Below are 22,828 nucleotides of genomic sequence, written 5' to 3' on the forward strand. Positions count from 1 at the left end.
GGGTAGCATCCATAAAGACCCCTGTCATGGGTCTCATTGAGTGTCCATGCTTCACTTCCATAAAAGAGGACAGACTCAACTGTTGCAATACACAGTTACTCCTTGATATGCCGAGAGAGTGTCGACTTCCTTGTTCTTGAACGTTTGTTACCAGCTCTCCATACAGCAGCAGCTTTCCTCTGTTTGATAGTCTGAGCTGTTGTGTTAAATCAGGAACCAAGGTACTTGATGTCATTGACTATCTCAATTTTTATTCCATAATTTGATCTGATTGAGACCTCTCTCGACTTGTTCATTGCCATCACTTTTGTTTTCTTAGCATTAATTGTTAGCCCGATCTTAAAGGCAATTGTTTCTACTCTCTTGGGTTATTGCGCTTGCTCAATTCCTTCTGACAATAAGGCAATGTCATCGGCAAAGTCGAGATCAGTAGAACCTCCTGTTTGACTCTTCTCCTTTTTCAACATTCGAGTTGGAACCCCAATTCCTCTTTTTTTCCTTTGATAGCATTTCAGAGTGCAGAATCAAGTACTATGACAAACAGGTAAGGAGCAAGGGTGTCTCCCTGTAGTTCTCTGGATAGAACTACATTAGATACAGTTTGCACAAAAATAAAGTTGAACAATTTTTTAACTTACATTTTGCTTACCTCCTTTTTCTTGCCATTCCATTGGATTGTACTTGTGTTTATAAATAGCTCTTGACCCAGTGGAGCTGTAAAATCAAAGGATCCAATAACATTCAGATGCATTTCACTATCATCGTCCATCTGCCAGTTCAGTAGTTCATAGGTCGCAGGTGGGTCGCCGTTCTCATCAAATCTGAATATGTCACCTTCCTTGTTGTGAACAAAATTCACATTGCGGATGTAGAAAAGCAACTTTAATGGAAAAAGGAGAATCATATTGTTACTAAACAGCAATTTTATGATTCAACAATATATTGATTATTCATCGTATTTATTGCAAATTTCTTGATGACATTGTCAAATGCACTTGTGTAAATGCACAAGTGTAAATGCACAAATGTAAATGCACTTGTGACTTTGCTATAAATACACAGAATCCTTTGGTTGAGTTAACATAGGAATTGTCATTATAGTGAATAACGAATACCTATGCAGAGCAAAAATAAATAAAATAATAAAATAAATGTAGATTAGCCTGGATACTGGGAACAAATAGCAAACCAGGTGTGATCAAACGAATTTAAGATTAATATGATTGATTCGCCAGTGCCAGCGATCATATATAATTGGACCTGATAGCAACAAGTACATTATTAACAGGCTTCTTCTTCTTGCATATGGCAGCTTGGCTGCTGCAATGTAGTTATCATTTTCTTTGGGCACAACAATACTGCTGATGCTGCGCCCCTGTACCACTACACTGGAACTCATTTTGCCGACCTCAGAAGGATGACAGGTTGAGTCAACCCCACCTGGTGTTAATTCAGTCGCCAATGAGGCCCAAACTCAGGACCCTAGGATCCCAAGCCTGAACCACGAAACCAACACTAGGCTTATTAACAGGCTGATGGTTCATGCAAGATTTCCAGACTTGCCCCTGTGGAGTGGAATGCGACTTTTTATGGTACCTTGTGCTTGGTGTAAAACGATTATTTGACATATGGAGGGAAGGCAAGCATTATTAAGTTTGGTGAACGAAGAAAACAGTATTATACACCACCGGTCTGGAGTTTTAGCACACCCCCATTTTTCAGTTTTTACTGAAATTTTATGCAGTTTAAGTCCAGTGAATAATCTGAAATGGCCAAAGCTAAGCGCTAAACTGCCAGAGGTTAAAAAAAAAGGTTTAGGTTACCAAAAACTGAAAATAATGTTAATTTCAGAGTTGTTAAAAAAGGCCCTTTTTGGGGAACAAGTAATGGGTTTGCAACTGCAGCTGTTCTGCAGCAATGGAAGTAAATTAAGCCTTGAAAGTTGATGCAAACAATTACTACAGGTGTCTCAACTTTTGTTGATTAGTTACAAACCATCTGTCTGTATAAAAGCAGTGTTGTAACAGACTGTGTTGCTGTACCATCTGAAACATTATTTGGACAATATTGCACTGCAGGAAGTAGTATATTGCTATCATAATGGCGAGAAAAGACAACTAACAAAGGAAGACAGACAGACCATTATAACCTTTAGAAGTGTAGTTCTTTCCTTGAAAGAAATTGCAAAGCAAGCCAAGGTGTCAGTTAGTACAGTTTCCTACGCCATCAAAAGGCACTTGGAAACTGGAGGAAACTCTGACAGGAAGAGGTCTGGCAGACCCAAAGCTACAACACAATCAGAAGACAAGTTTCTGAGAGTCAACAGCTTGCATGATAAGTGGCTCACATGACAACAGCTTCAAGCACAGCTTAACACTGGTCGAAGTTTGGAAGTCTCAATTTCAACTGTGAAGAAAAGACTTCGAGCTGCAGGTTTGATAGGTCGAGTGGCAGAAAGAAAGCCATTTCTAAGATGGAAGCAGAAGAAAAAGAGGCTTGCCTGGGCCCTGAAGCACCGCCAGTGAACGAATGAAAATTGGAAGAAGGTCTTTGGGACCGATGAATCAAAATTTGAAATCTTCGGTTATCACGCAGGGTTTTTGTACGCCGTCGAGTAGGCGAAAGGATGGTTTCTCAGTGTGTAACACCAACTGTCAAACATCGAGGAGGAAGCGTGATGATCTGTGGATCTTTTGCTGGATCCAGAGTCCGTGACTTGCACAGAGTGACTGGCACCCTGAACCAGAAGAGCTATCACAGCATTTTGCATTGCCATGCAATACCCTCTGGTCTATGCCTCGTTGGTCAGGGGTTCATCCTACAGCAAGATAACGACCCAAAACATACCTCCATGCTATGTCAAAACTACCTTCGAAGAAAAGAACAAGACAGTAAGCTTCAAATCATGAAATGGCCAGCACAGTCTCTAAAATTAAACCTCCATTGAGCTGGTTTGGGATGAACTGGACAGAACGATGAATGCAAAGCAACCTTCAAGTGCAACACATTTGTGGGAACTTCTGCAAGTGTTGGGAAGAACTTTCTGAACAATATTTGATTTCCATTGTAGAAAGAATGCTACGTGTATGTTCGGCTGTGAAATCTGCAAAAGGTGTCTACTTTGATGAGGCAAAAATTTAGATTAAATTTTGTTCAACAAAACGATTCCATGATTTCTTTTTTTATCTGTAATTGTTTATTTGTTCTATGCTTTAATTTCGGAGTACATTGAAACATTAAACTGCTTAAATTTCCGTAAAAACTGGAAAAATGGAGGTGTTCTAAAACTTTTGACTGGTCGTGTGGTTGACCAGGCTCAGTGGCAAAATTGCTTAGAGTATCTGCTCTGAGTCTGGAAGGTCGGCTGATCAAACCCCAGCCGAGTCATACCAAAGACTTTCAGAATCGTACAGCTGCTTCATTGCTTGATGCTCAGCATAGAAAAGGACAGAGCACAGATAAATATCACCATAGGTTGACAATGCCAGCACATGCTTTATGGGCCGAATTACACCTTCCTTGGTTGAAGTTCCTTGTGAGTGTTATCGTATTAATACTGGAGGAAAAATGCAAGCCTGGAAAAGGGTACAATATGTAATTTAGAAAGTACTAAACCTTACGAGTGCAGGGACAAGAAAACCTTGAACAAATGCAGATTGTGGAGTGATGTTTTTCATCAAAGGATGAAAATAAGATGGACTAAAACTGTGAAATCTAAATTTTGTCAATTGTTGACATGGCCAGTTTACAGCTCACGGTGTATTCCACCTCCAACACACCCACGAGGCAAGGAGAAGGAGCAGGAATAGGATCTAGCCCTCCTACATACATCGGGTTAGGGGAGGCCCCCCAGAATGGCTGCCTTTGGGTATCTCAGTGCAAGAAGGCACTCCTATGACCCACGCTGCTTGATAGAATCAGCATTGTCCATTGGCTGAGACATTCACCATGTGCGAGCATGGCATGCCTTTGGCCAGTGCACAGAGGGGCTGACGGAAATGCCTTGAGGATGAAGGAGGGGTAAGGGGTCAGTGAGTCCAAAAAGGTGGGGGCATTATGACGATTCCCTCTTTCAGGACCTCACACTATGGGTGCTCACTTGTCTATCCCCCATTCTCTCTCTCTCTCTCTCTCTCTCTCTCTCTCTCTCTCTCTCTCTCTCTCTCTCTCTCTCTCTCTCTCTCTCTCTCTCTCTCTCTCTCTCTCTCTCTCTCTCTCTCTCTCTCTCTCTCTCTCTCTCTCTCTCTCTCTCTCTCTCTCTCTCTCTCTCTCTCTCTCTCTCTCTCTCTCTCTCTCTCTCAGCCAGAGGTATGCTATGCCCCCAAGTCATTTTTTTAGTGAACTTTACCTCCTCTACCATCGTTCTTGGGTGAATTGTCCCCCTTAAATTGTCTCAACCGTTTCTGTGTGCAACACTGTGTTTGTGCATGGATCTTATTCGTGGGTTAATTTATTTATTGAACGAGGTATTGTGGTTATTAATTTGGTCTATGTGAACGGCTTTTCTACTGTCTAACAGCTTGATTAAATGGTTTAGATTTCATAAGTCAAGCATGTATTTCTGTTTATTCCCATCTTTTCCATGCCAACAATTTGGTTGAAAACTCCTGGAGAGAAATAAATTCGAGCATTCCCTTTGTTTGGCAAATCACTTGTTTAAACACAAACACAATAATGAAGGTGCACAGTAACTACCACTAAGGTTATGTGCCATTGTTCAAATGTAGCCTTGAGATGGTCGCTCAGGCAATATTAATTCCCAGCGTGTACAATTCCGAGCTGTAATCACTTGCAGTTTTGTGGGGGGGGGGGAGCCATCCATGCGACATTTGTTGGGAATTCCTAGCAAGTTCCCCCCCCCCACCAGACAGGCGAATAAATACGCGGCCGCGGTGGTGTAAGATGAGAGAGAAAGGAAATAGAGAGAAAGGAAAGAGAGAGAAAGGAAAGAGGGAGAAAGGAAAGAGAGAGAAAGGAAGGATCGTATCTCGGTGCACGGACGTGGTGGTCATCTAGGCGCTCGTCGCTTTTCGTCGTGGTTGGCTTCATCGTAGTCGGAGGTGTGGAGCCTTCTCCTCTTGGGGATCGCCATCGTGGTCGTCGTCGAGGTGGAGAGGTCCGAGATAGGTCCTGGACCTCAGCTCATCTGTCCCTCTAAGCTGAAGTCTGTATTAAAGGCAATAGCCACCATTTCTGTCTGGGTCTGCATGTGTCTGTTTGTGGCACCCGTCTAACAAGTAGAAAACTGTTAAGTGCTTTGTGTCCTGTACATACGTGCATTGCCTGGTATTCGGTTGAGTTCTGCTCTTTGTGTTCCCTAGTTCCCCATTATTATTGTAAAATAAAACCCCAATTGTTTAATGTACTCAGCTCGTCGTGTCATTTCCTTCATTGGATGAGCATGTCGTGCGTGTGAGGGATTAGTCAGCCATTGCCAGGGTCACAAGATAATTGGGACAGTGGAATTCGGCAATACCACCGCTCGGCTACGCACACAGAATGGGCCCGCTTAAGCGGCTCACTTCCGCATGAGTTCGTGTGAAGTACCCAGGAAGCCGAGGGTGAAGTACCCCGGTAGCTGGATCATGTGGGTACTTAGGTAAGTTGAAGTTGGCAATTTACGCTACCCAAGTGATCTCCCCATTGGCGTATTTCGGTCCAAAATAACCAGGACCCGTCGACCCGGACTTTTCTGGGCCAGCTATCTGACATTCCGGGCGATCGAGCTGAGGCGACCACCGCTCCATCGAGGGTCGCGCTCGTGGCAACGTGCCGGCACGAAACCTCAACAATATTAAAAATCGAGTTCGTTTTTTTTGTAGCTGCAGACTGCGACTAAAAGGAAAGGAATATAAACTGAGGGTGTGTGAGTGAAGGATGGGAATTGAATTATGAATGTTAGGGGTGGGAGGGTGGGTTTGGGTTTGGGCATGTGGGATCACCGTTATGACACTGCATTCATTGAAAATCAGTTTCTATTTCGAAACACTGAGCACAGCCAAATGCAGGCACGTATCTCAGCCAAGGTGGTGGAAGTATGGAAAATCCCGAAATATTGCAGCAATAAAGGAATGTGATCAGACAATAAAGCAATGATCTGTTATTAATATTAAAAACCCCTCACTGCAATGTTACCACCATGTTATTAAAAACACCTGATCCACCTTCACGTAATTTAAAACAGCTCACCACACATCGCGAAAGAGACAGGGTTGTTGTAATTGAGGATAAATACACGAGTTTCCATGTTGTCATGATTTACACCAATCAGAATTCAAACATTTATTTTGCAAATTAATTTGTAATATTCATGATATGACATTTTTATAACCAATTGAAGTTGAACATTCAAGCTTAAAAAAATATATTTATTTATAATAGCAAAAAAAAATTTTTTTTTTCAAAGAAAAGACTCTGAGGACACAGACACACATGGGAGAGGCAGAAGAGCCCAAACGTTTGGTATGATTTCACAAAAGTTTGAGGGAGTAGTTCAATGAAAAACGGACACTGCACAAACATATCAAGGGAGGTGCAAAGCGCTCCTCCTATTTAATATGGGATGGTTTCTCTGTATGCAACTTCAACATGGGGACTGAAAATTTGTTTGTCAGCTTCTACTGGACAAAATCGGCTGCAAATTTCAGAAGTAAATCCCTTGTACATCGAGGTAATAAGTTCTAAATTTCAGCAATATCCATTTCAGCATTCTTGAGTTTTTAACGAAAAACCACGAAATTCACGTTTGTGTCTATCAGTACGTCCGTGCGTCCGCCTGAAATGTGATGGCAATCAAATCTCAAAGTCGATTTAATGAAACAATCTGAAGCTTGGAATACACATCGGACAATATGTCTAATTAATGGCTTTCCAAACAAATTCCATCTAAATGCCATAGTTTTTGATTTTTAAAATAATTTCTGCTCATTTTATGCTCATCCTCTTTATCTCTTTGCTGATGACTCCACCTTCTGCCGTACCATCTGTCACCCCTCAGACCGGCAAGCAGAAGGTTCTTCATCCACTGCAGATCTGGGTAAAATCACAAACTGGTCCAACACGTGGAACATGTCTTTCAATCCTGACAAATCTCACACTCTCACTATGTCTCTCCGAAAGGACCATTTGGAACCCCCCCCCCCCCATATACTTTCTTAACAACCTTCTGGAAGAAGTCCTTTCTTTCAAGCTTCTTGGTCTCACTATCTGCCATGATCTTTCCTGGGAAAGCTACATTTCCAACCTGGCCTCCAAAGCCAGTCGCCGACTGGGAATCCTCCATCATGCAAAGTCCTTCCTTTGCACATCTGAGCTCATGAGCACATACAAAGCTTTCGTCCACAGCATGATGGAGTACTGCTCTCCCCTCTGGGCTGGTACTCCTGCTTCCCACCTTTCTTGGGTTCACGCTGTAGAAACCAAGGCATTTCGGATCAATGGCATCTTCCGCGATGAGGCTCTATTTGGGCCTCTCACTCTCTCACTGCAGGCAGGTCAGTGGTCTTTCTGTCTTCTACCGTCTCCTCTCCGGTCTCACCCCCTGCTGTGTCTGCGATTTGTCCCCACCATATTTCCGCAGGGCACTCAAGGTCCGCCAAAAACCCCCTTCTGGTAAAATGACCAAAATCACGAATCACTGCTCACCTTCACTCTTTCATTCCTCTTTTTTCCCGCCTTTGGAATAAACTCCCTCATTCTGTTAAATCCAATTCTTCCCTCCAGGCCTTCAAAACAGCTGTTCACCAACACCTCTTATCACCCACCATCCAAATCCTTCGATTTTTTTCTACCCCCGTTAATCCACCCCAAACCCACCTCCTTCAAATTTCCTGCTTTCCTTCCTGAAAGTCCCTGTAATGTCCATATTGTATACCCCATGTTCCCCACCCCATGCCTCTCCCTTCCACAGATTTCCAAATGCGTCTGTTCCCCACTGTTTTGTCCTTCGCACTTCTGCCCCTCTTGTCTCATGTCCCCTTTGCTGTGCGTTTTGTGTTAGCTCCGATACGAGCCGCGACAAGGTATACAACAAGCTCAAATGAGCTAAGATCCTCGTCCTCTTAATGAAAACGAATATGACGTCATGGTGACGTATCAGGTTTGCGATAAATTATCTGTGCTAATGCCCGGCTTGATTCCCACAAACAAAATTCAAACAGCTTGCCTAGTTTCGGAGATAATGGTATAGGCGATTCCATTAGCGGCGATATTATGACGTCAACTTTTTTTTCTCAGAAGAATTTCCAAAATCGGAGATGGTTTCTGCCTGCACGTGGGCTTCTGCATATACGTGGCAAGTTTCACGAAGATCCGATGAAAACTCTGGGTTCTGAAACAAAAAATGTCAAAAATAGCAATGACGTCATATAAATTGATATGACGTCATAGTGATGTGTCATATGTACGGTAGTTCATCTCTGCTAATGCCCTTTTTGATTCCCGCAAACAGAATTTAAAAAGCTTACCTAGTTTCGGAGATAATTGTTTAGGCGATTTCCATTAGGGGAGATATCTTGACGTCGTAACGTTTTTTCTTGGAGAAGTTTTCAACATCGGAGATGGTTACTGTCTGCACAAAATATTTTTACATATATATTCCTAGTTTCAGGAAGTTTCGATGAAACTAGTAGGCTGTGAAACAACAAATTCCACAAAGGTCCAATGAAAACTCTGGGTTGTGAAACAACGAGGAAGAATTTCCAAAATCGGAGATGGTTACTGCCTGCGCGTGGGCTTTCTGCATATACCTGGCAAGTTTCACGAAGATCCGATGAAAACTCTGGCTTGTGAAACAAAAAATGTCAAAAAATAAAAATGACGTCATAAAAATTGATATGACTTCATCGTGATGTATCATATGTGCGGTAATTCATCTCTGCTAATGTCCTGTAACGATTCCCGCAAACAGAATCCAAAAAGCTTGCCTAGTTTTGGAGATATTTTTTTGGCGATTTCCATTAGCAGAGATATTTTGACGTCATAACTTTTTTTCTAGGAGGAATTTTCAAAATCAGAGATGGTTACTGTCTGCGCAGGGTATTTTTACATATATACACCAAGTTTCAATAAGTTTCGATGAAAACTGTAGACTGTGAAACAAAAAGTCCACAAGAACAACAACGTGAGTAAGACTTCAACATCCTCCATGAGGATCTAAAAAAAAATTCGCTTTTCACTTGAGTTCTGTTCTTGTGTTGTACAAGTACACAATGGTGGTGTTGTTAGAAGTCGAGACTCCTGCAGCAATAAAGGGAAGCACTGATCTATTTATAGGAGGGCCAGTCAATAATTAACCTTAAAATATTTTTTACAAATTGTTTGCTGCATTATGTGTCTAACAACTATGATATTTTTCAACATAATCTCGATTGCGTTCAAGGCATTTTTTTTCAGTGCTTTACTTAGGCCTGGATTACTCAAGGAAAAAATATTTTGGCTGCTTGTGTAAACATTCGTGCACTGCCTCTTGGACCTCTTCGTTGGATCGAAAAGTGATTCCACCAAGCACCTCTTTAAGTGGCCCAAAGTTGTGGTAATTCAAAATGGCGAGGTCTGGTGAGTCGGTGGATGAGGAAGACACTCAAAATGCATATCCTCGATTGTTGAAGCGCAGTGTGGGAAGTTTGGGGCCGAGCATTGTCAAGCTGCAGCAAAACACTGGAAGAGAGTCATTCCCGACATTTTGATCTGATTGCTGGTTTCAGATGATTTATAAGGAGGGCGCAGTATGATGCACTGGTGATTGTGGTCCCTCTCGGTATGTAAAGCTCTACAAGAGGACCTTTTCTATCCCAGAAGGGTGTCAGCATCACTTTTTCAGTGGCCAGCAGTGTGCATAATTTTTTGGGCGTCGCTGAAATTGAATGACGCCACTCTTTGCTTGCCGTCTTCGTTTCTGACTGAAAGTAGTGGACCCAACAATCATCCCCAGTCACTACATGCCGTAAGAAAGCATCGACTTCTGTTTAGTAGCGTCGCAGAAGTTATTTCACATGCATCCACTTGCCGTTCTTTCAGTTCGGGTGAGAGTTGTCTTGGAACCTACCTTGCAGACACTATGCAGAACCCCACATCTATCTATAATTCCAACAATCTCTGTGAGTCTGTCTGTTTGTCTGTCTGCAACCGCCGTTTCTCGACGACCGCTGGTCCGATCTCATTGAAACTTGCCAGGAATATTGCCGGGGACCCGCGGATGTGCCTTTTCGAGGATTGATATCGATCGGACGAGCGGTTCCCAAGTTACGGCCATTTCATTGCTTTTTCAGTGTTGAAAAGGTGTATATATGGCAGCTGAAGGTGTCGTTCCACCATATCACCTTATCATGCCATTTTTTTCGCAAATTATTAATAACCAGACGACCACCGGTCCAATCGGATTGAAACTTGCTAGGAATATTGCCGGGGCCCCGCGGGAGTGCCTTTTCAAGGTTTGATATCAATCAGACGAGCGGTTCCCAAGTTACGGCCATTTATCTGTCAACAAATGACAAGACACGATGCTATGACGTCAAGAATGACGTCAGAATTAATGTTTATTTCGAGGAGGGGGGAGAGAGGGGCGAGAGAGAAGGGCGAGGGAGGGGTGAGAGGGGGCAAGAGAGGGGAGGGACAGAGGAGGGGGAAGAGAGGAGGGGGAGAGAGGGGCGAGAGAGGGGGTGAGAGGAGGGCAAGAGAAGGGAGAGCAGAGGGGGAGAGAGAAGGGCAAGAGAGAGGGGTGAGAGGGGGGCAAGAAAAGGGAGAGAGGAGGGGGGAGAGAGAAGGGCGAGAGAGGGGGTGAGAGGCGGGGGCAAGAGAGGGGAGGGACGGAGGAGGGGAAAGAAAGGAGGGGGGAGAGTGGGGGGCGAGAGAGAGGGGGCATCACATTTCTTCTTCTTCGTTTGATATGACATCACAATTGATGCTGGGGACCTGATACTGCAGGCACGAAGCTGCATATACTGGCATGCACCTACGGGCACGCCCCTACGGTCCCACCCCTACGGGCCCGCCCCTACGGGCCCGCACTAGTGTTATGAATGATAAGGTATGCTGAACCATGGCTAATATTCAAGTCAGAGACCACTTCAACCAGTAAAATGCGATGGTTTTCCCTTAGCACGCGCTGATCTCCTGCAACCATTTCTAGTTTGCAGGCTGTGTGAGGCTGGCCTGAGCGAGGAACGGCAGTAGGGTAAGAATACTGATTCTGGCTCACTTTTCCCCATGTAAATGAATGGGGGATTTTCAGCGATGAATTTTTTTTTTCCCTAAAAAATAAATCCACTTTTTAGCCTAAGGTATATTTATTTGTCTCCCCTTTTAACCTAGGGGCTCTCTATTCAAATAACCTATGCAACAAGATAAAGATTTGTTCAAGTAGTAAAGTCGTAATGTGATTTGTTAAAGGTGATTCTAAAGAAATATCTGAAACGTCTAAGCCTCGGGACACTTTATCAAATAACCGATGCATATTGTTTAGCTCACTCATTGAACCTATAAACATTTGTTCATTCTCGAATTCCTTCAATAGTTTAATTTTCTTTGCACAATAATCCCCATCTAAAATATTTAAAAACAAAACATTTGAATCTTTATATTTTTTAAGATACCCCTTTTGTGCCATTACGAAATGATAAACTTCTCTGAATGATCTAATCTGACCACATCCTGAGTTGCAAATCATTTTTGTGCATAAACCACGCCATAAAAAAGTTTTGTTTCAAATGTTTTCAGTTCGTGCCATGAAAATGAGGAAGTGTTTTTTTGACACAATCGTGCTGTGAAAATGAGGAAGTGTTTTTGGACAGTCATGCTGTGAAAAAATAGGAACTATTCTGTGAGACAAGGCCTCGTGTTTATATTTTATCTCAGAACACTAACAGGCTTTTAAACATAAGTTTAATCAAAATCATTATAGGGCATTTTAAGTATGTTTTAAAAATGATTCATACAATTTGAGAATATATCTCCCAGTTATTTTCCAAGCTGTCTCGCCTGAAGTGTCATTTCCTGTGGCCACACCCGATGATTAGGCAATTTCCTCATCGTTGCCTTATAAGTGATTCGCCAGACAAAGTTTCTGCCAGATGGGATTTTCATTTTTACAACTGAGACATGAGCGATCTTTCTTCCACGAACAAAACAGCTCAACACAAAGTTGGTAAGCTTGTCTATGGGTTCCTCTTTGAACAATGAAGCAATTGATTATAAATTAAATCGTGATAATTCTGATATATATATATATATATATATATATATATATATATATATATATATTTTTTTTTTTTTTTCTTGGCATGTTGTTGGAAGAAGAGCAGTTTACATATCATGACGAGGTGCATGAAATTAATGCTCTTATTGAAGAGGTCAATCATCTTAGAAGAGAATTGAAAAACATTTTTAATGACTGACACGACGTCTTAACATGGCCTCTGATCTTTTTACCATCTTGTACCAATGGTAAAAAAAACTGAGACATGGACTCACTCTCTTCCGATGAAGATAACAGCTCACTACAAAGTTGGTAAGTTTGTGTATGGTTTCCTCTTTGAACGATGAAGCAATTGATTATAAATTAAATCGTGATAATGCGAAAATATATATTTTTTCCTCGCAGGTCCTTGGAAGAAGTGGAGTTTACATATCACGATGAGGTGCATCAAATGAATGCTCTTATTGAAGAGGTCAATTATTTTAGAAGAGAATTGAAAAAACATTTATAATGACTGGTACGAAGTCTTATCACGGCCTCTGATCTCGAATTAATTAAACCAATGGTGAGACGTGTGTGTGTGTGTGTGTGTGTGCGTGCGTGCGTGCGTGCGTGCGTGCGTGCGTGCGTGCGTGCTTGCGTGTGTGTGTGTGTGTCTCTTTCCCTGTCTGTTTGTCTCTCTCTATCTCTCCCTGTCTGTCTCTTTGTATCTCTCTCTGTCTGTCTTTCTACCTACCTTTCTCTGTCTGCCTCTCCATCTATACCCTTGACTCATTATTTTTTTTTTCAGCTCGATCACACAACATAAGCTGTTGAAGCAATCTGGTACAACACATGATTTTCTGGAGGTAAATGTTTCTGAATTATTATTTAGTTATTTGTTTATTTATTCTTTTATTAATATCACTCTCTCTTTGGAATGTCGCCTTATGTTGGTTGCATCATTAGTTTGGACGCGGTTTTGCCAGTACACTGGAATTCATTTTATTGGCCTTGGAAGGATGACAGGCTGAGTCGGCCTGCTGGTGTGTTAATTCAGTGGTCAACGAGGCTTGAACTTAGAACCAACACCAGGCTTACTCATATTACCATGTAATTATCTTTATAAAACCTAATTATTATCCACTTTTTGTTTCAAAACAGAATATGGTGTCTGAGTTTCGAAATCACAAGACATCTGAAGAAGATTGCTGGGAAAGATTATACATTCTCGCAAATGAATATTTAATATTTTCAATTTTGATTAATTATATTTGTTTTGTTTACAATTACTTGATTTTGAATTTCAAAAAAAGAATCAAGACATGAAGGAGAGGGAGGGAGGGGGGGTGGGTGCGCTCCCCCAACGACCCATCACCCCCTCATCCCACCCCCCCCCTCCCCATGTGCGTGTGGGGGAGGGTGCGGGTGGGGTGAGGGAGGTGGTGGGTCAAAGGTGGGGGCGCACAGGGGGGATGAGGGGGTGGGGCTTGTGTGGGTGGGGCGTGTGTGGCCGGGGCTTGTGTGGGTGGGGTTTATGTGGGCGGGGCTTCGATGGGGCTTGTGTGGGCGGAACGTGTGTGGGCGGGGCTTGTGGGAGGGCGTTTATGTGGGTGGGGCTTGTGTGGGCGGGCCTTCGGTGGGGTTTATGTGGGTGGGCTTCGGTGGGGTTTGTGTGCGCACGGTTTTTGTGGGTGGAGCTCGTGTGGGAGGCGCTTATGTGGCCAGGCTTTATGTGGGCAGGGTTTATGTCGGTGGGGCTTGTGTGGGCAGGGTTTATGTGGGAGGGGTGAATGTGGATGAGGCTTATGTGGATGAGGTTTGTGTGGATAAATGGATGGGTGGAGAGATGGGTGGATGGGTGGATGAGTGGAGCTTGTGTGGATGGGTGGATAATTTTTTAATTAAATAAACATGTTGTGTGTGGGGAACTATTTAACTAATCACTAATTATGTGAATATGATGAATATGGGTGGAGCTTGTGTGGGGTTTTTGTGTGTGGAGCTTGTGTGGGGTGGAGTTTTTGTGTGGAGCATGTGGGGGGTTTGTGTGTGGTGGGGTTTGTGTGGGGTTTGTGTGGGGTGGGGTTTGTGTGGAGCTTGTGTGGGGTGGGGTTTATGTGGGTCGGTTTTGTGTGGGCGGAGTCAAAAAGGAGCGGAGTCAAAAAATTTCAATTTATCTTTGTCTTTTGTAATTCGTCTGAATAAAATGAACCTAAAATCTCTTCCTCTTCCAAATCATATATCTTATAAGTCCAAGGAACTGTATCGATTACATCAACAATTTTAAAAAGTTCGTTCGTCCATCGTTTATTATAACCCTCTTCAAAATGAGATTTCCACCGATATATTCTTACGATATCACCAACTTTGAACTTAGGTTTTCTGACATTAATCTCTTTTTCATATTTTAATTTTGTAAATGTTTTTGATGGTTTCATATTTGTTGATGTGTGAACCGTGTCATTATACTTATCCACAATATCCTGAATAAAAGATGACCATTGTTGTGAACCGAGTTGTGTGAATTTTTTATATAGTCTCTCTTTTAAGGTACGATTAAAACGTTCAACAACAACTGCCTTCCCTTCATTAAAGGTAATGTATAATGTAATACTGTTATTTTTTAGAAAATTCATAAATGTCTTGTTATAAAACTCTCTACCCTCATCAGTCGACAATTTTTTAGGTTTTCTCTTACTTTTATTAAATATCTGTTGAAAGGCTAACATAAGAGTATTAACTGTTTTGTTTTTTAATGGTACAACCCATGCGTATCTACTCCTCAAATCAATAACGGTTAAAGCATACTTATACCCCTTATCATTATTGAGTTCAATCAAATCAGCAGACCAGATATAATCAACTTCCTTGGAATAAACTTTCCTTCTCTGAAACTTTGTGAATATTGTTTAATGTAATTCATCAGCTAATTGCTCTTCAATCTTAAAGACATCATTAGAGCTTACAAGTTTTTTGAATTTCCAAGTCCAAGTTTCAATTTAGCACTGATCATCTTCTTCACGATGAACCTATCAACTTTTTCTCTCAAGGTTGGATTTTGTATCAGAGACAAATTATACAACATTTCTCTATCGGCTTCATGCTTTTCTTCCAACTTGTGGTATTCCCATAATCAATATCGTGTCTCATGCACACTTCATCAACTCTATTGATGGGTTCACTCCATGATTTAGGATTGTCTGCCTCATCTAATCTTTTATCCAAGTTTGTGCCTGGACCACAGAAAGAATACCTGGTAGATGTAATTCCCCTGGTATTCCAGTAGTTGTAAATTTACTTCCTGATAAAAACTTTTGTATATCTCGTCCTAGTTTGTGTTTGGAGATAAATTGATTTTTTTTTGAACCACACACCGAACATATACCTTTTTGTATAACCCTGTTATTTTTACTTTTAATATATGAAATATTTTTAGTGTTAGTTTTCTTTTTACATTTGAGACAATAACTCATTTATTTATGAGAAAAATTCCTGCAGAGTGCAAAAACATTTTTAGTTTCCAACTTGCACATTTGAATCTTAATTTTTAAAACATGAAGAATCCTCAGAAATGCCTTCACTCTCTCCTCCATTTATTTGAGAAAAAAAAAAAATGAAAAACTTGAATTAAAATCGATATCTTGTCGATGTCAATAGTCTTGTCGAAAGCATTGCAAATAGACTTGTCAATTCTTTGTTTTCCTCCTCGGTGGGTTGAGTTATTTTCTTTAATACCCCTAATCTTTTTTTAATCTCACTGGTTTCCATATTTTGATATTTATTCATTCTCTCTCTTTCCTCCCTCTCCTCCCTCTCTCTCTTCTCTCTTTACTCCCTCTCTCTCTCTCTCTTCTCTCTCTTCTCCCCTTCCTCCCTCTCTCTCTTATCTCTATTCTCCCTCTCCTCCTTCTCTCTATTCTCCTTTTCCTCCTCTTCCCTCTCTTCTTCAACTCCTTCCTCATCCCTTATTATCCTTGAATCGCTTCCACCCCATAGAATATCATACATATATTCATCAGGATTTCTTGTTATTCCTGTATCCAAAATAATTTTTTTTACAACAGGAAACCAATAAAATTTCTTTTGAATTTCTAAAAGAGCCTTACCTTTTCTTAACTTTATAATTTTTTCATTATTTAACATTCTAATTAAATCTAAAGTTGTCGGTTTATCAACATCAGCATAATGCCAATCTTTTATTGAAAATACCTCATTCTTATGTTGTAGAACATATTTATTAAAATACCGAATACCCTTTTCTTGAAGGTATGCTTGGACACAAAAATGATAATTTTGTTGAAGCCTTCTTGCTGTCATTTATGTATTAGAAATATATGTAAGAATAATATTATGGCACGAAACACCTCCCCATCATCCCATAGTTAAATCATTTTGTATTTCCTTACTTATTATATATAATCCTGTTTTTTTCTGTTTTCATGATATAAACAAGGGCAAAACCATTATTATATTTACCCTTATTAAATTCTTTTATTTGTTGTTTACTAATCGTGGCCCCACAAAACTCATTCTTGATACCAACTGGATAATATTCTTCCTTACGAGACTGATTTAATTGTTCCAGGTCTTCGAGGTCAATTTAAAATGACCAATTATACCCTAAATCATTCATATCATACCCCCATTGTTCTATTCTCATACAAACGATATGCCCTTCTTTATAAAAAATTATTTTAATTCGAACTGAGAATTCTGTATGACCTGGAGATAATATCAACACTTCTGTATCTTTGGAATACACGGCCGTTTTATTTATGGATATATTTTGTGATAAATTGCTTAATCTCACCAAGTCATTCGCGTCAGTCGGGCTTGGATAATTTTTTAATTTATAAGCATTTTTAATGTTAATATTTTTGGTTATATTATATTTATGTCGTTCAGCCTGTGCCTTTGTGTAATAATTTGATAAATCAATATCCAGTTCTTGGGATACACCAAAGATAGAACCATCTTTACCAACATAACTCATTTATATGAGATTAAAAATAATGTCATAAATTTTTTTTATTTTTGTTGAGTTGAAATAACACATACAGACATAATTGACCACAACACTTGGAATTTAATTCTTGGACTTGAAATGTTTGATAAACACCATTCTGTAAGAATTTTATGACTTCAACATGTGGTGGAAGACCAAAACTATCAAAATAATATTTGTCTTGACTATTAAAAATACAAACCCAATGAGAACCGTTCCCATTATTATCTTCTAAGTTCATAATAATATTCTTTATATGTTTCGGCACATTTCGGCACAGCTTTTGTTAATTCATCTCTCATACAAATAACCACATTATGAATTTTTAATTTCTTACAATATTTGACAAGTTGTAAATTTGATGTTGTATTCTTTCCAAATTCTTTAAACCACTCATCAATGCTCATTTATTTATTAGAAAGATATAATCCATTACCTCTTTTCATTAATTTTACACCTGCTTGTGCTATAGAAGAAAGCATATCTCCAACGAACAATCTCGCTTTATCAGGCAGACCTTCAAGTTTTTCAGAAAAATCTACAATTACACCACTTCCACTAATTTGTTTCTCCAACTCTTTTTTTATGTCTTTCCAATTCTTTTTGAGCCTGGAGTTGAGCCTTCCTTTCGTTGGCAGTTTGCACCGCTGTTGAAATAGCACCCGTCAATGCTCCAACCACACTTAAACCAGCAAATAAAGGAATTAGAAATGGGAGAAATTCTCCACTCGTCTCTCTTATTGAATATTTTTTCAACATTGGTTTTGTCATTTTAATTTCAAGTGAGCCAGTGTCATTCAAGATTTAAACCTGTTCTCTTGTGAGCAAAACATCAATTCTTACTGCTCCTTTCTCTGAATTGTATTAACGTTAATCGTACAAGGCTTTTGATTTTGAACACAAGATGACAGTTTATGAAGATTGATTTGATTAACATATACCCCAGTTGGTACTTTGCCACTCATTTATTTAACCAAAAATTATGTGAGACTAATCATCACACCATTATCTGTATTAATCTGTAATTCTGTTTCTTCCAAAAGCAAACAATATGTATCAACTTCTTCACTCTCTCGTCTTTCAATGTATAGGGAAGTATCCACTCGATTAGACTTTTTAGTTTCCTTTTAAGTGCTCAGGTCAAACGCATAGATTGTATACAAACTTTTAAATGCTGTCATATCCAAAATAGGTTGTTTATTTCCATTACTTTCACACACCTTTTGGTAAGACTTGTATGCTTCAGCAAAATCATTTTTTTCCCAATTAATTTCCAATCTATCTCGTGGATAAAATTTTCCATCTAGAGAAACGCGAAGTTGTTTCACCTTAGCATTTTCACTCAATGCATTATTCTTATCAGTCGCAGTATCACCATCTGGCTTTTTAAAAATGATCAACAGATACCGTGGCTTTCCTTCCAGAACACCCAAATTCCACGTGTAAGTAGTTTGGTTGAGTTTAACGTGTTGACATCTTTTGAGGTATGATACACTGATTGGTTTCTTTGAGTTAAGTCTTCTCTTCAACATCTCTTCTGTTTTAAGATTAGGAGTATATTCACTGATATACCAACTCATTTCCTCAATTACAAATTTATTCTGATCACCAGAAAGCATTACCAACACCAAAAAGCAATCTATTTTCATTATCATTCCTTTGTAGTTGAAATCTAATTTTAAGACCATACAGAACTTTATCATGATCACAAAATCCAAATATACCTTAAAGAGGAACTGCCACAGTAAAACTATTTTCTGCTTTTGTATCATCATTATACGCTCCTTTCCTTTGAGTATATCCAGGGTCTGTGTTTGTTCCCGTTGACATATCAGGAATAAAACCTTCGACAGACCCCTTTCCCATTCTATCACTGAATGTATAGAGTGTAAATTTCATCATTTCAGATAAAGCAGAGACATAATCAACCGTTTCAACTTCTTGTATTCCAATATACAAACGCACACTATCAAACATTTTCCAGAAGAAATCATTTACAAGTGTAGCGTTTGTGTTATTCCCAGCTTTAGTGAATTTAAATTTACACAACAAGAAACCTTCGGATAGATTCAAATAGGTTTGTTGATTATTTATTTCAAAACTTTTGTACCATTCGTATTCCAGTCTGTTCCAGTTATTGCATTTACCTTGAAGTAATCTTCTTTTTTAGTGGAGTTTGAGATAATAATAGTATCATCCAAATCATAGATACTATAAATTGCTTCCATACTTGTATTAATTTAGGAAAAAAAAGGATGTTAAAACTTTTGAAACCCTGATCCAAGTATTCGAATTATTTTCTGTCATTCTTGGGGAGACAACTGAGTTTTGCCTTTCTTAATTTCTTTTATTGCTTGTAATTTATGAGATTCCTTCTGGGCATCTTTTTATACTCTTTACAGCACCTGCTACATTTCCCACCGCAGAAGCAGTTGAACCAATTGGGTCTTTATGTTTAAGAATAGTTGAACCAATACCCATTAGAGTATCAATTATCCCATCTCCTCTAAATTGATGTCCGACACCCCTTTGTCTCTTAGGTTTTTAGTATCCTCTACCAAGATACATTCCTTTGCCCTTGTAGTATGGGGAAAGGAACATCTCATCCCCTGTAATTATTTTATATTTTCCCAACTCGTATTTGCTCACAATAACCATCGTATTTATTTATTGGAAAACTTCACGTAGGTGAATTCTAATGGATATAACTTCTCCATTAAAATAAATCATACGATTATCTTGGTCGGTTATCCTAAAATTTACTCTGTGTATGGTTTTTCCTGACACAGGGAGATAAACCAAATTTTGGGGTTCTATATTGAATTTATAACCAATTGGGGTTGAGTATGCACTGAATGAAAATATTGTATTTGTTTTTATTCCATCATTATAAGCACCATCAATCAAATCACAGTGAATTAATACCGAGTTTATTCCTGAGGATATTTAAATGACATTATCACTGGAAAACGTCCCATTAGTTTCAATCTTTTTTGAGCAGAAACCCAATAACTCTCAAAATGAATTATCAATTGTGAAATCAACCTTGTAGTTATTTTTAAGTTTAATCGTTGATTTTGAAGTATGTTTTTGAATGTCTATAACAATATTTTTTGGTTCATCACCCTGTTCTTTCATAAGACGAGCAATTTCGGAAGATATTTGAGAAATCTCATATGCTCCGGGTGAGACTGTTATCGTTTTGTATCCATTTCCCGGATTATAACTAAACTTGTCATTTTTCTCGTTAATATTAAATAAGGTATTATAAGTTTCCATGGACAATAAAGATGCCTCATATTCTTTTGTTGTGTCAAGTTGTAGTGGGTATGAGAATGAAGATGTGTGGTCGCTTGTTGTGAAATTGAAACTAAGGATTGTGCTTCTCATCTTATTTAATATGAGATAAAATGTCTTTATATTGATATTTATTAATTATTTTCATGCTCATCAACTGGTCTAAAATGGCTGATGCTTCATGAAAACAATTGTTATTTCCAGCCTTCTTACTGCCTAACAACAATTACAGTCTATTAACTAATTGTGATGGGTCATTTGGAAGAAAACTTACACCAGAACCAAGGATACTTAAAGCCTGAATAATGTGTTTCTCCTTCTCATTCTTCCTACTTTTACCAGAAAGAATAACCCTATAATCAACAGAGTTCAGCACATCAATATATACTTTATCATCATTATTTTTCATATCCAATGGTTTATCAATATACTTTGACTCATCCCTCACAGTTGAACCTTGTCTTCCATCTTTTGTGAGAAGAAACATTAATCTTGGAGTTAGTTTGACAGGAGGTTGAGCAGAACTCAAGAACCTTAATTCATCATTAAATATCAATACCTTTTCTTGAACAAGATTAAATATTGCTGGTTGTTCTGTTGGAATGAGTCCTGCTTTGGTTTTTGAATCTGCTGAATATTCATTGTTTTGAAGAGCATTCACAATATAATCAGGGGGTCGATTCATCTCTTCCAGTTGTTGAAATAATCCTTCATCATCATATTCTAATTCTCCAATATGCTCTAATTCTTCCTCCATCATTTGACTGAAATCTTTTAACATTTGGAGCTTTCTGGGAGTATATTTTATTGTGGGAAATGTGGAAATATCTATAATTTTTTCTTGGGAAGTTTTTAAAAGTGGTTTAAAAAATTTCTCTTGTTTTCTTTCAAATGCTTCTTCACCCATTAGTTTTTGTCTGTGTTTCTTCTTTATGTCTTCCTGTTGTTTTACAACTTTTGAAATCAACTCTTGATGTTCCCTAAATCTTCTTGCTCTTTCTTTCGCATCCATTTATTTATTGAAAAATATCAGTTAATATCTCATCTTGTTTCACAACAATATATTTATATTTTTCAGTCGTGTGTTTCATGTAATCCCCAAATTCCTTTTACCACATAATGTAGAACAATTGTCTCTCCAAAAATTATTTATATCTATTTAATTTAACTTGAATAAAATAAAAGTATTAGCATTGTTTCTGATGGGACGACGAGGAAGTTGAAAGTACGATTGACTAAGATAAATACAATTACAAGAAGAATGTCTCCCTCTTGTGTAGTAGCTGTCCATTACCGTTTGATTTCTCTCATTAGCACAATCATAAAAGATAACGAGGTTCTTTTTCGATTTATCCAAATCTTGGGGAGAAGGTATATCATCCGTATTATCACAAAGAATACAAGTTATCGGTTTTGATTTCTTTTTACATCTCTGTATATCACAAAATAGTTGTATTATATCTTCAATGTTATAATCATTTAGGTTTTTTTGAAGTTTAAATAAACCGATTATATCTTCTTTTTGAAGACCAGCATTAAAACCTTGTGAGAGTAGTTGATACTCTGGTTGAAAACTCGACTTTGTGAAAATTATTAATTAAATAACAGGTTATTTAATTTATTCTTGGCTTTTTTCGAATCTCTATATTTTATCCTCAGTTCAGGTTTAATTTCAAGATAATCCATTATTTTATTTATGCAATATCTTGTGTTGATATTTCCCTGAAAATCACATCCATGAATAATATATAACAACAATCCTTTGAACATTTCTCTAATACTTTCAGTTTCTTCCCTTGTAAGGAAAGGTGTGTTATCACCCTCGTACTTTACATTCATTTCTCTAATCAATCTTGTAAAGTAATTCATTTTTGGTGTAAATTTAAAAGAATTATTTTCCTTTTTATATTTTTGATTATCATTAATTAGAAGATAATCACAGAATATACATTGTTTATAGGCTTTTGACTCTGTGTTTAATCCCCGTCTTTCACACGCTGGACAATTCTCAAATTTCAAATCAAATCAAATCAAATCAAATCATATGGAGAATCCTGGAATTCAAGAGGCTCAAAATCGAGTAAACTATTCATATTTATAAAGTAAAACATTACTTAAACTGAAATTCATCTTCGATATCATCTTCGATACTTTCTGAATCATCTATACTTTCATAACTATCGTTTGAATGCAAACTCTCGGTATCATAATCACTCTAATAATCTTCAAAATCTTCAGTTGAATATTGACTCATATTTATTTAGTAGAAAAAACATTACCATCAATATCTATATACATTTTTTCATTAACAGATTCAACTGCTACATTTTTTATATTAAAGGTAATTTTTG

The 22,828-nt window shown here is 38.6% G+C and overlaps 1 protein-coding gene across 1 annotated transcript in view; it reads right to left on the reverse strand.

Annotated features, from left to right (window-relative positions):
* LOC147035884 (extracellular calcium-sensing receptor-like) overlaps window positions 1–22,828 on the reverse strand; it is a 106,340-nt gene that overhangs the window by 42,154 nt on the left and 41,358 nt on the right. The window contains exon 6 of the mRNA XM_085869845.1: window positions 650–880. Coding sequence (XP_085725971.1) covers window positions 650–880 — 231 coding nt within the window. The remainder of the gene's footprint in view (window positions 1–649; window positions 881–22,828) is intronic.

Source organism: Eptatretus burgeri, chromosome 1 (genome assembly GCF_056783735.1).
Source record: "Eptatretus burgeri isolate ZD-2024b chromosome 1, Ebu_testis_v1, whole genome shotgun sequence".
NCBI classification, from domain to species: domain Eukaryota; kingdom Metazoa; phylum Chordata; class Myxini; order Myxiniformes; family Myxinidae; genus Eptatretus; species Eptatretus burgeri.